General features: G+C 40.0%; 1 protein-coding gene across 7 annotated transcripts in view; it reads left to right on the forward strand.

Annotated features, from left to right (window-relative positions):
• Positions 1-13,840, forward strand: part of PPP1R13B (protein phosphatase 1 regulatory subunit 13B) — a 326,672-nt gene extending 312,832 nt beyond the window's left edge. For 6 of the 7 annotated variants that reach the window (XM_061376291.1, XM_061376288.1, XM_061376286.1 and 3 more), the window contains 9 exons: positions 559-714; positions 3,912-4,081; positions 4,928-5,429; positions 5,950-6,719; positions 8,291-8,428; positions 8,508-8,641; positions 9,334-9,500; positions 11,243-11,442; positions 12,328-13,840. In XM_061376291.1, the coding sequence (XP_061232275.1) occupies positions 559-714; positions 3,912-4,081; positions 4,928-5,429; positions 5,950-6,719; positions 8,291-8,428; positions 8,508-8,641; positions 9,334-9,500; positions 11,243-11,442; positions 12,328-12,369 (2,279 nt within the window). In that variant the 3' untranslated portion in view covers positions 12,370-13,840. The remainder of the gene's footprint in view (positions 1-558; positions 715-3,911; positions 4,082-4,927; positions 5,430-5,949; positions 6,720-8,290; positions 8,429-8,507; positions 8,642-9,333; positions 9,501-11,242; positions 11,443-12,327) is intronic. The other variant, XM_061376289.1, reaches the window with a different exon arrangement.
• Positions 13,841-14,011: the final 171 nt, after the last annotated feature.

The following is a 14,011-nucleotide window of genomic DNA, read 5'->3' on the forward strand; positions in this document are numbered from 1 at the left end:
AACTTTGTGGTAAACTATATTATAAACAGCCATTTACAGTTTGTTGCTTTTTGTCAAGTAAAAGAAAACTAGTAAACAATAACATAATAATACTTCCCAGGAGACCATATAAGAAAAGAAGCTGGGGGAAGCTTGCAGCATGCTTCCAGATGGGGAGGAAGAAGTAGAGGAAAGACAGTCTGGTCTTATGGAAAAGTTGTAAGCCTAAGGAATTACTTTAATTGTGAAGTGAGAGTTTTGTTTTCAGACGTGGATTCCTCTTTCACGTATGGGAAAGGACGGTTCATAACTTTTTAAGTTCACCAACCAAAAATAAGTCACTGTGTTTATTACACCAAAGGTATTTGAATATTCTGTGAGATAGATTTATGTAAGGAGAAGCTTATATGCTCCCAGGTAGAAAAGCATTTAGGATTTTTTTTTTCAACTGTCATGCTTTTATTTTTCATTATTTGAGTGTTCCTGTTCTAATTTCTCCATTGTCATTGTTATAATTTTCCCACCACTTTTTTTCTTTCTTTTTCTGTGTAACTGGATCTGCCTTGGTGTGTCCGGTAGAGACAGACTGTGGGTGTGTGAAAAAATCTCCAGACACGTGGAAGGTTTCTGATTTAGACATAATAGTGGATCCTATTCTGTCACCTCCCACTTCTCTTCACTCCGCTGTTCACAATGTCATCCGCCTGGCACCTACTCTGTTTGACACCCAGCACTGTGAGTCCGTAGAAGATCTCTGGCTAGCTAAGAATGCAGGTTTTAATATGGTCATCTGAGCTCTTGCATACAGATGCATATTAAACAGCATCTTTAGAACTTGTGTTGCGGTCTGGCATGCAGAAAATTATGTTGAAATATAAAATTGTTGAGAAGTTGCTTTTCATCTTTGAAGGAAACAGATGATTTACAGCAAATCCATCCCTGGAGTACTGAAGTAGTGTACTAGGGATGTGTTTTCTTCATTTAAAAACCTTGACATTTTCTAATTGTAATTAGAAAATTTTATGGTAATCACCAAAGCATGTACTAGTGTATCTCAGATAAGATAGATGTATTACATACAGGTTTAGCTTGAGTTACTTTGTGGGGAAATTTTGAGTTCCTATGTTGCACTGGCCCAAGAGTTGGGATAAAAGCTCACTCTGTCCTCAGCATGAATCTTGCTTCTTTCATTGGACAAAAAAGTTATACCTGGTTTGCTTTACTAAGTATCCTGCATCCCAACCTACAAAAATTTTTAGGTGAAGTCAGAGAAAACACACAAAACCTTTTGTGTCTACATGTTACTATCTTATTTGTGTAAATGCAAAATGGAGTGATGAGAGTTGAAATACTCTGGGTGTTAGGTAGTCATACAAGCAGCAGACAAGAGGGTACATTTTTGGGGAGAAAAGAAGCCAGTTGGCTGAAATGGTTGTGGGGTGACTGAGAGCAGGAGCTAGTGAGGGCTTGTCGGAAGGGCGTTGCCATCAGATGGGCAAGAGTGTCTGGGACCAGCTCAGCCTCACCAAAGATAGCAGGAGGCAGGTGCTGTTTGGTTGCCTTCCCTTAGCACCTCCCAGGCAGCCTCTGGTGCCATACGCTGCAGTTGCAGATTGCAACAGAAGCTTAAGTGCACGAGATTCAGCTTGGCTTGTGGGAGTATGTGAGAGGTGTGCTCATAAAACATGCATGGTGGTTGGCAAGTCTGCCAGCTTGTAATAGGAAGGACATGAAAGTGGGAACAGTTACATCTGATGCTTATGTAAGTAAAATGAAACAGAGAGGTTGAGAGTCTGAGTTTACTTCTAGTCTGCTACCTCAGAATTTGGGGGTGAACATGCTAGTATTTGGAATTCCAAGGATTACAAAAAGTTTTTTTTATAATTAACAGAAGAGTGTGGGCTTGTGTTTCGCAGGTAAGAGAATTAAAGTCTTTGCTACTTTTGCTGTTGTTACTGTAAGTGCTTTCTTAATAGCTAAATTTATGGCTAAATATGGTTTTGTGTTTAGCATGAATCAGTTATAACACCTTTTATTGATCTTCAGAAGCTTTACTGAATCATAACCTTTCTGGAGTTACGGAACATCCTGTGTAGATTGTACTCTAAATGTTAATTCAGAGCATACGTGGAAAATTTGCCCTTATTTAGGGTCAGAGTGTCTAGGAGTAATCTTCCTTGGTCTTGCTTTTGATAACCACATGACTGAAGCTAATAACAAACAAAAACCGTAACATGTCCAGTTCTTGGATGTTGCCAGTACTAAAGCTGGGCCTCTTTACTTCCTGGCAGTTTGCAAGGGTGAATAGTCATTTCTGGTTTATATTCTCAGGGTAAAAATATGCAAGTGGTTTAATGACCAACCCCAAAAATACTCTTGCTCCAAAGTAATTCTCTCTCAGAATTCAAACACAGTTGATCTGAATTTGAAGTTTAATACAATATAGTTTGTGTAATATTAAAGGATGGTCTGCACATATAATTAAAAAATAATTACTATGGTAGCTTAAATGCAACAAACAGGTACTTCATTTTTGCTCACTTTAAAGCGAAGTTATTTTAACTAGCCTATAAATAGGTTTATGAGCTAATAGAGTGATTTTTGCACTCACAGTGAAAACACTGGTTGGTAATTGTCAAGAAATCTTCAGGTGGTCATTTCATGAACAGAAAGTAGAGTGGGAATGTTAAATTCACTCTAATGAGAATGTTTCTATGCAGCTTATTTATAGATTACCTGTTATACTAAACAGGGTGGCAAAGGATTCTGGAAGTAGCCTTTCTGATTCCATTTTCTAGGCACTTAAAACTGAAATGAAATGGGAAGTTACCATCAAATACCTCATTCTTACTCAATGGTTTCTTATTATGGGGTCCAGAAATCTCAGTAAAGCTCCACACATGTGCAAACCGCTGCCATTTTTTGTTGTTATCTTCTAGCATGGCTACGTGTCACATGTCATCTTTACTGATCCTAAGTGTTCCACTAAGATAATTCCAGGCAATAGGAAGGAGAAATGATACCTGGTTTCCTTGGAGTAAGAGAAACCTGAAGTTTTAATGTTTTCAAGGCAAATGAAAGCCTTAGGATCTAAACAGGGATCTATTTAGTTAGTATAAAACAGATCTAATTATCAGGCTATTTAAACACTCTTGCTTACTTACAGAACAGAAACCAAATAGTCTCACACAGCTGATAAAGTAACACATCAATGTACCTAGGACTTCTTAAAGATTTGTTGCCTCAGTTTATGTGCAGCTATGCATGACTGTTATGTACATGATAAAGACAAAAGCCCATGACTGGTATTTTGACACAGTGAGTTGAAGTTGTCAGCAGACTTTACTAATTTCTTTAAGATTAAGTCTCCGGGATAGTTCTGATCAGGTGAGTATGTTGAGGAAAGACAAAAGGTTAGTTAACTGCCACTGGCAGCACAGGAATGTAAGCTTTTGTTCCACCCCATTGTTTAAAGGAGTTTTTACATCCTGTTATGAGTGAATTAATAATCATAGTTGAAATTTGGAATAAGTACACTTCGAGCTTACATAGACTTAACATTTAGCATAATTTCACAGTGTATAATACCAAACGAAATACCTGGATGAAGTGTTTCCATAAGGATTTTTGTTCTGAATTTGTTTGCCTTCTAATAGCAGAATGTTCAATGCTCAAACAAAAATTTTAACCATATTTTTTTCTGTCGAAATTTTCAATGCAATTTGAATGTCAAAAGGTAATGAGCAGCATGTTATACACAGAGATTGCTCTCGGTATCAATTTCTGAATCAAACATGAAGAGTGAATTATCTCATTTCTGGAATCAAATTAATCCTGTTGTAATTGAAGCTATTCCATTTCACATGCTATTTTGCTTGTTTACAGTGGTTCTGTGGATTATTTTAAATACAGTGGTTTTGTCTGTTTTCAAGCTAATGATGGAAACTGGCCACTACTTAAACAGAGCTCAGCCCCTGTGGTAAAACCACCTCAGATCTCCAACACGGACTGGAAAGAATCAAGCATGGATACTGCTTTAAAACAAGGAGCTATATCCAGCCAGCCCTTGCCTACTTCAGTACTAGGAAGTACTGATAAGCTGGTGGGTTTCATCTGTGGTATATTTATAGATATGTTTTGCTGAAATTCTGAACCTTTGGCTTCCATAGATGAACTCACTTCAGTTACATACACATTTGGTTTCCCTGCTGATGATTATTTATAAGCCATAAAGAAAATTGCTTTTGTATTCCTCCTGTTTCTTTCTGTTCTTAGTGCATTACCTTTTTTTTTTTTCCCCAGCTTCAGTAGTTCATATTCCTTCCTGTTCTCTTACATGTCTGGTCTCCCCTTTTTCTCTCCTTTTGCTTCTCCTAATCATCTCACCCGTCTTCCTATTTCTGTAATTCGAGTCTCTGTTACTCTTTTTCTGTGGTGTAGATTATCACTCTTTCAGTATGCTGTTTTTCTCACAAAAATTTCATCAAAGAAGTCATTAAATCCGTCCTTGAGTGAGTCCACTGGTAGCGTCTGTCTGCACAGTTGTTCTAGTACTTTATGAATTCTTTAAGGCTGTAATCTTTAAAGAAAAAGGCCCTGGTCTTCAAATAGTTCTAGTAAAATCTGTTATCACCCTAAATATTATCAAATATGTTATCAAATAGATACCAAGAACCAGAACCTAAAACGAGTTACTCAGGTTTTGAAAGTATGTAAATAGTTTTGGATTCGTATTAATAGCTGAAGGGGCCTGTCCTCTGATATATGATGGGATCATGTGGTAAATTAGGGTAGAATCATACCTACTGATGAAGTAACACAGATTGTTTAAATTGACTCCCTTGCTGTCACACAAGATTATTAGTATGTTCTGTAGAATGAGGAATGTTCTTGCTCACAAGTATTTTATTTAGTTAAATGTTATATACTGTTTCTTGTTCTTACATAGGGTCTTGACCTGGGGAAGGTGCCACCAGCAGTTCCTGGTGTAAGCAAGCAGTTGCCTCAAAACTATGGGACCTATCCAAGTCCAGTTCCCTTAGGAACAGGTTCTACAAATTCTCTAGAAAGACGGAAGGATGGCAGCCTGCCCAGACCTGGCACCAGTATAACAAATCGGCAAAGACCTGTTCCACTTCCGCCACCAAGCAACATCCATCAGCCCAGTTCTTCACAACAGATTCAACAGAGAATTTCTGTACCTCCCAGCCCTACATATCAACCTCCTGGTCCCCCGTTGTTTCCAGGAGGAGATGGCAGGCCAGAACTCCCCTTAACTGTCGCAATCAGACCTTTTCTGGCTGATAAAGGATCACGACCTCAGTCTCCCAGGAAAGGGCCACAGACAGTGAACTCCAGTTCCATCTATTCCATGTATCTTCAGCAAGCAACGCCACCAAAGAATTATCAACAAGCTGTATACAATACCTTAAATAAGTCGGTAAAAGCAGGTAAAATATATGTTCCTTTGTTTTTCTTATGAAATAGACTGTTAAGATCTGATCTGCTTACTGGGTTTAATTTACTTCCATATCAGTTGAAAAATGAGTATAAATCTAGAAGAGGAAAGATACTTTTATGTCTGCAGCATGGCAGAAAAATGATCCCATATTTTTTAGGGGTGGTAAATATGCATTCAGTCACCTTTCATTTAATACACGATGCAGTTAGAACAATACAGCCTGGATAATTTACCAGTACTTTCAGCCACAAGTTGAAAAAAGTGTCTAGAGAGGAGAGTTTTTCTCCTTTTACTGTCTCCTTATGGAAGAGGAATTCTAAGAAGCATCACCAACAGGTGAGTGTATATTTCTGTTTTGATAGGTTTCAATATAATTAATTTGATTTTTTTTAATATTCTGTATTAGCATCAAACAGGCAGCAACAGAGTCATACCCAGTTTATTTGCAAATACTTTATTATGTAATTTGAGAATGGTTCTTCACTGTTTTCCATCTTTCTGTTTTTCAGTTTATGGAAAACCTGTATTACAATCTGGCTCAACTTCTCCCTCACCCTTGCCGTTCCTTCATGGTTCTTTGCCTGCTCAGACTTCCTCACAGCCACAGCCTCAGCCTCAGCCTGAGGTCTCTGAAAAAGATCAAGAGGTGGAAAATGCTCCACCACCCAGTGAAAACAGCAATGTGGAAAACATTCCTCGTCCTCTCAGTCCTACTAAGCTCACACCTATTGTGCATTCACCCTTACGGTATCAAAGTGATGCTGACCTTGAAGCTCTCAGAAGAAAATTGGCCAATGCTCCAAGGCCATTAAAGAAACGTAGTTCTATCACTGAACCAGAAGGCCCAAGTGGACCCAATATACAAAAATTATTGTATCAGCGCTTTAATACTCTTGCTGGAGGAATAGAAAGTGCTCCTTTTTATCAGCCAAGCAACCCACAGGACTTCATAGGCATCTTAGCTGATGTTGATAATGGCAATGCTAGTACCAATGGCAATATTGAAGAGCCTATTTCTGTGCAACCTACAGTTCCTCTTCCTGATGAGCCACCCCCTTCATCAGATGCTAATGATAATGAATTACCTTCTCCTGCTACTGAGGAACTGATAAGCACTGAAACCACAAATCAAACACCTGAAACAACTGAAGATAACAACAACAACAATCCTTCTATAGTTCCTTCTACTGAACAGTCACCTAGTCCTACACCTGAGGTCAGTTCTCCAGTAGAAGATGAAGCTCCTCTGCCTGTTGCTCCTCCTCCTCCGCTTCCTTCAGTAAGTAACCAAGCAAAAGGACAATTTTGTGGAGAATAAAATTAGCTGTGAGTCTAAGCATAACTAGAAGATGTAAGCTTAAGCCAAATGGTATGTTTGCACTTCAATTTTCATGCTACTAAAAAGAAAACTAGGGGGCCTCGAAGGAGAATTATGATGGATTAGTTTCTTTGCTGCCATAGCCATTTAATATGGAATATATGCATACATTCAACAGGAAGTTGTGTAGCTACTTCAGGTTGTAGAACTTCTGGGAGGGATATGCTCTTGGTTTAGAACTAATTCTGGAATCTGAGATTCCATTAAAAATACTGTTTTCATTTCCCTGGGCCTACAGATAGAACCATTTATATGAAACTTAAGGATAAACCATGGCAGTGAGAAGCATTTTAATTTGCAGACAAGCTGAAATAACTGTTCTGGGAGCAGTGCAGTAGTTTCCCCTCTGAGCAGAGGGATGTGAGACCAGGGGCTGACCCTAACACCACCAACAGTTGACTTGTTTTAGCAGAAATGTGTTTCTAGTGGGCCAGTTGCATAATTTGAATTACTTTCAAGGTTCCTTCTCCAGCTGTGCCAAAACCTTGTCATTACCAAAATCTACAACATATGGAGAACTGAAAATGGGGAGAGAACTGTATTTTGTTCTTAGTTGTTGCTGTGACTCACTTTAACACTGGCTTCAAAGGGTATCTCTGCTTCTTGATTCAGGCAGGGATATTGCAATCCTTTGACAATGACTGTGGTGCACATGGGGCCTCGTGTATTTCCCATGGCCACAAGTGAGCCAGGATACTTCTGGGAGAATGGAATATGCTAGCAACAGATATCATTAACACTGAGAGAGGCTTATTATCCAAACTGAAATAGCCATACCAAACAGGAGCAGGAATGAAAATGGATCTTACAGTGCTAGGGACTAAAAGCATTCTATAAATGCTGTAATTAATAACAGACTCCCCCCTCCCCCCGGAAAGTGACAAGGACACATGTGAATGATTCAGAATAGTTTCAAAACATTTAAATGGGTTTTAGATCTTGAGAATGCATCTTCTGGTAACACCAGCCATAATGCCCCATAAAATAGCTTCATGTTCTGTACTTCTCTTTCCCATAGCAAAAGCCACAAATTGTCGGCACCAACCTGCTGATTCACGGCAAAGAAAGATTCCTCCGAGTAGAGACTGATACTCGGGCTTCACTGTGTCATGCTTTCTATTCTAAGCAAAAGTGTTAAGTGTTGACATTGTCTCAGACAATCCACCACAAACACATTCAGCTTTATATCAGATACAGTTAAGATAGCAGCGCTTAAAACCCACTGACTTAAGTACCTCAGGCCTTGTACTCAATACTTTTAATTAGAAGCTTCTAAATCATATGGGTGCGCTTTTTCTAATTGAATAAAATGTGGTAAGATATCAAGCCTTTTATTTAGACTTTATAATAGAAACATTTAAGGAGGATGAGATTCTTAATCTAGTTTAAAAAAACAAAAACCCAAACAACTAATCATCTGTTAGTACTCATGCAAGCTAAAATTTTGCCTTTCAACCTTCATCTCTGCTCAGACAAAACGCACCAACCTGAAGAAACCGAACTCAGAAAGAACAGGCCATGGTTTGAGAGTGAAGTTCAATCCGCTGGCTCTCCTCCTGGATGCTTCTTTGGAGGGAGAATTTGATCTTGTACAACGAATCATATATGAGGTGAGCCGCTAAAGAATAGCAACCTCTTGAAGTATATTTTTGGGAAAACAAGTGCTGAACTCTTTTATGGTTTCAATAGGTTGATGATCCCAGTAAACCAAATGATGAAGGAATTACACCTTTGCATAACGCAGTGTGTGCTGGTCATCACCACATTGTGAAGTTCCTGCTTGATTTTGGTGTAAATGTAAATGCAGCAGACAGTGATGGATGGTGAGTGTCAACTTGGCATCCGGGAGAGACACCATTTTGGTGCACATTCAGAGCTCAGTTTAGACCTGTTTGGAAACAATTTCATTCCCCTTAACCCCCAGCAAATGAGCAAGTTCTAATCTCTAGGTGGTGGCAAACTCAGATGCAACATTCCTATGTGTCCAACTCCTGTGCAAGCACACTCAAATCATAACATACACTATGTTTTGGTTTTAATTCGTGGTGTAGTTGCATTTGTTGTTCAGATGCTGCACTAATTAAACTGTAAGTAAGAAAGGATGAAAATGAAGTTTTCGTCTTCATATAACCCACCACAGATCTTAGTACTGCTGAAGAATCTAGCCTTGCAGGTAGGTGTAGTACTTCTGGAGCATTTGGAGGGATGCAGAACCTTGCTCTGCTGACCAGGGTTATCTTTCAAGTTTCCTCACATTGAAAAATAGCCTTTTGTACCCAGCAGCTCCGTGAGCAATGAAAATTGACATTTTTACGAACACCTGTTTGGCTTTACTGGAGTCGGGTGAATCCTGGGATCTGCTCCAGTTGCTTGACAGGTTTTGGACAATGCGTACATGATCGATAAGAAACAGTTTCCTTTAAAAACAGACAGGCTAAACTCTGTATAGCAAGACAAAATAATTAGGAGTCATGGAAGCTTATGTTTTCCTGTGTATGTTTCTGTTTTATTTCAGGACTCCCTTGCACTGTGCTGCTTCTTGCAATAGCGTTCATCTCTGTAAACTACTGGTTGAATCTGGAGCAGCTATTTTTGCTTCAACTATAAGTGATATAGAAACTGCTGCAGACAAGTGTGAAGAGATGGAAGAAGGTTATATTCAATGTTCCCAGTTCTTGTATGGTAAGCTGGGACACTACTTTACAAACTTCTTTAGCTTTTCTAAAATTCATCCCTTTTTATCTCTGATTTGCATGAAACGTCTGCTTAGGTCCCAGACCAGACAATACTGCCCATCACCTTCCTCCTCTTTCTAAATGCTAAAACCAGGGGATTATGCCCCATTCCTGGCAGTGTTCAAGGCCAGGCTGGACAGGGCTTTGAGCAACCTGGTCTAGTGGAAGGTGTCCCTGCCCATGGCAGGGGGATGGAACTGGAATCATTAAGGTCCCTTCCAATGCAAACCATTCTGTGATGCTCACAGTGCTTCTGTTCTTTGAGTTACTTCACAGGCCCCTTCTAATGTCACCAATTTTAAATCTTTAATTTGGCCTAATTTCAAGAAAATGCATCCATTGGAAGCTTCCATTTGACAGTAACCAAGTTGTCAAGTATCCTGAGAGAGATACTCCAACTTCAGGTGCACGAATTCCTTACAGATCACATGAAGAAACATGTATACTTTGTGAATAATCAACTCACAGAACATAGTTAGTTACCAAGTTCTATTTTGCAAGGAAAGGACTTTGATGGAGCAGACAGATTTTTCATTTCTGTCAGAGACTGCAGACTCCATTAGGGTTCTGTATACCTGACACAGTACAGATTTCCAAAACCTTCAAGCATTACTGCGTAACACCTGCTGTAGAAAGCAGGCCTGTGAAGAACACACAGCAGTTCTCTAAAGCTTCTTTGCTCAGAACTTCGTAGAGCTATTTTTTCCTTATTTGAATAAAGGATTGTAAAGTTTCTATTGCATATAGAAAAACTCATGCTCTACACTGGTTTACAGTACTCTGTAAAATTTGGTTTTGTTATGCACCTTAACTTCCAAAAGCATTTCATCACGTGCTAAAAATAGTTCATGAAGTCTTTTATTAATAAAACAGACTCGTATTTGGGCCACAGTGTCCATACAAAACATTTTGGAAGGAAAACCAAGATCTTTCACCATCTGGGACATTAGGATCATAGAATAGTTAGGGTTGGAAAGGACCTTAGGATCATCTAGTTCCAAACCCTCTGCCATGGGCAGGGACACCTCACACTAAACCATTTCACCCAAGGCTCTGTCCAACCTGGCCTTGAACACCAACAGGGATGGAGCATTCACAACTTCCCTGGGCAACCCATTCCAGTGCCTCACCACCTTTACAGTAAAGAATTTCTTCCTTATATCCAACCTAAACTTCCCCTGTTTAAGTTTCAACCCATTACCCCTTTTCCCATCACTACAGTCCCTAAATGAAGTGTCCCTTCCCCAGCATCCTTATAGGCCCCCTTCAGATACTGGAAGCCTGCTATGAGGTCTCCACGCAGCCTTCTCTTCTCCAGGCTTAACAGACCCAACTTTATCAGCCTGTCTTCATACAGGAGGTGCTCCACCCCCCTGATCATCCTCGTGGCCCTCTTCTGGATTCGTTCCAACAGTTCCATGTCCTTTTTATGTTGAGGACACCAGAACTGCACACAATACTCCAAGTGAGGTCTCACAAGAGCAGAGGGGCAGGATCACTTCCTTTGACCTGCTGGTCATGTTCCTTTTGATGCAGCCCAGGATACGGTTGGCTTTCTGGGCTGCAAGCGCACACTGCTGGCTCATGTTCATTTTCTCATCAACCAACACCCGCAAGTCCTTCTCCACAGGGCTGCTCTGAATCTCTTTTCTGCCCAACCTGTAGCTTTCTCTGCTTTATTGTTAACAGGAGTGCAAGAGAAACTGGGAGTGATGAACAAAGGAGTGGTGTATGCTCTGTGGGATTATGAAGCCCAGAATAATGATGAGTTGTCATTCCATGAAGGTGATGCCATTACTATTCTAAGACGTAAGGATGACAATGAAACGGAGTGGTGGTGGGCCCGCCTCAATGATAAAGAAGGCTATGTGCCTAAAAACCTTCTTGGGGTGAGTTCAGTTTCAGTTACCCTCTCCCTTCTATTTCTTTCTTCCTCCTGAAGTGGGAGCACAAGAATGTTCTTTGATCAGGATCCCCGTACATCATCCAGATACACTGCTATGACACAATCCAAAGCAGATGATTGTCCTTATTCCCTCTTGCCTCTGTGTCATCAGGAACAAAAAGGAGAGGCAATGGTCAGATTAGTGCTGAGTTTCATTTGGCAAGTTAGTAAAGTTAATAGTTTATGCTTTCTTAAGGTTATTTTGCCCCTCAGCTAAAACACAGGGCCCCTATGTAAGGCATGATGGCTCTATTAGGCAGCATGAAGCTTTGGTCCAGGAACTTCTTTAGGAAGGTTTTCAATACCTGCTGCAAGATGAGCAACACACAGATATTGTAGGTTAAACAGGAAAGAGCCGTGAGGATGCCAACTGTAGGCAAGTTGTTCATGCTGTTCTCAGTCTAACAGAACGCTGCTATCCAAATACCAGGAATGTGAGGCTACAAGGGAGAGACATACAGAGGACAACATGTGTAAGACAACCTTCTAAAGGACAGGAAATGAGCTCTCTCCAGGGCTTTACAGGGAGTTCTTGTACTTACATAAGCGCATCTTTTGATCCAGGCTGAGATCTTGAATCAAATGAACTAAGTCATTTCCAGAGCAGCTGCTGGCAGGAGGAACTCAGCCTCCTGCTACTTCTGGTTTATTTTTCAGAAGTTATCCAAGAACATGCTGTAGCTCACAAAAATGTCACCCCCACCAACCAGCTCTTGTTAACAAGTATCATCCAGCTCTTGTTAACAAGTACCCCTTAGAACTGGACGAATTTATATCTAACTTGGTGTCAGTCATGCAAAACCTAATATTTTTGTTCTGTTTTTTACAGTTATATCCACGAATAAAACCTAGACAACGAACCCTTGCTTGAACTCAGTTGTACAACAGTGCAATACCATGCTGGTAACTGGAAACTTAAAACATACACTGGAGCCATCACTTCTGATCATTTCACACAGAGAAATAAAACTATAATTAGTTTTAATGGTGCTTTCTCTTGTTAAATGGACAGCATCCACGATTTTCAAGATCTGCAGTTTGTAAATGAGGACTGTTTTTACATGACCCACCACTGCTGAGAAGAGCGATACCTCCACTACCTACAGTGTTGCACCACTATCGTATGAAGCGGTGTTTTAAGTTAAAAGTTCCGTGGTTGGAGCTTTCTTGTGTTCAGTGTTCAGAGGTGTCACCTGTGGGGTGCAGATACGCTGTCCAGTTTGCTCCAACCCCACAGCAACTGTCCCACATCAGGATTTTGGATATTTTTGTTTGATACCAGTGAATGTTGAGTTCTTATTACTGATCAACTCTTGGGTTCTAGGACACAAGATCTTGACTCATTACGTGCATAATTTAAGTAGTCACCAAAGCTAAATTAAGGCTAGGATTAAGTGGTAACATGCTACAGGCTTACATCCTAGTCTGGACAACCCCAACAAAAGCTTTAACTAGTCTAGCATCTCTTATTATTTGCATTTAGAATTGAGCTAGAGAACTGACAGAACAACAGTATTTGTACACTTCTCAAATCCCCTACATGGTATTTCACGTGGTGTTTTATTTTCTTCTTATTCAGCCTACAGCACCAGTGTTATCTCTACTAATGTAAAGGTTCCTCTGCCAACCACTGGCACTTGTCTGCCCTGGCCAAAGCAGTCAGTACCAAATGTGCAGCAGTTAAAGGATTTGTATGTCTGCATGGATGGAAGTGCAATAGTTGAAAAGGGTGAGAGTCCGGTAAGGGTTATACTGTGTGAGCTGAAGTCTGCCCAAGTCAGTCTAGACTAAAATATGAAGGATGGGATACAAGTAGGAAAAGGGCTGTGTAGATGCAAAGTCAAGGAGAAGAAAGAAACAAGGTTTAGAGAAGGATTTAAGAAAGGCACTAGCTTATTTTTTTGTGGTTCCTGGCAGCCTCCAGCTGTTGCCAGGGCAAGTTATGCAATAACCTATTCCACTACATGGGAGTTTCCAGCAAAAAAAACAAAAGAGGCACTTCACTGGCATTTTAATTAATTGTACACAATTTTATACATCAAAAGTCTATTTTAAATTTCCATTATGAGTTTTAGCCATATTTCTTGGAATTTTCTCCCATTTAACAGTATGCAATTTGATTAATTCTTCATGTACAAGTTCTGTGTATAATTTATATATCCATTCCTGCAGTGCTGTAACTTGCTTTTACCACAGGTTAGCATTAACTGTATATATTGTGGTGAAAAGTGAAAGGGTATTATTGTTGAAGAATTTGCTACATGAATGTGATGATTTCAAGAGCCTATGATACACTAATTCAGAGAACATGTAAATGTGCACAATAAAGTCCCGCTAAGGCATGGCTGCATTCTCCAGTATTTTTATACAGGTACAACAGCAGGCAGACGTGCCTTTGCTCACAGTTGCTATAAAAAGAGCAATCTGAGCTTGTCATGTTCTGTCTGTCACCTCCAGCTTCCTCACTGCTTCCTTCACCAGCTGCAAAGAGCGAGCTGCCAAACAGCTTTTTA

Source organism: Neopsephotus bourkii, unplaced genomic scaffold, assembly GCF_033783945.1.
Source record: "Neopsephotus bourkii isolate Nb327-2 ecotype Australia unplaced genomic scaffold, CSIRO-AGI_Nbou_v1 NB_1707, whole genome shotgun sequence".
In the NCBI taxonomy this organism is placed as follows: Eukaryota; Metazoa; Chordata; class Aves; order Psittaciformes; family Psittacidae; genus Neopsephotus; species Neopsephotus bourkii.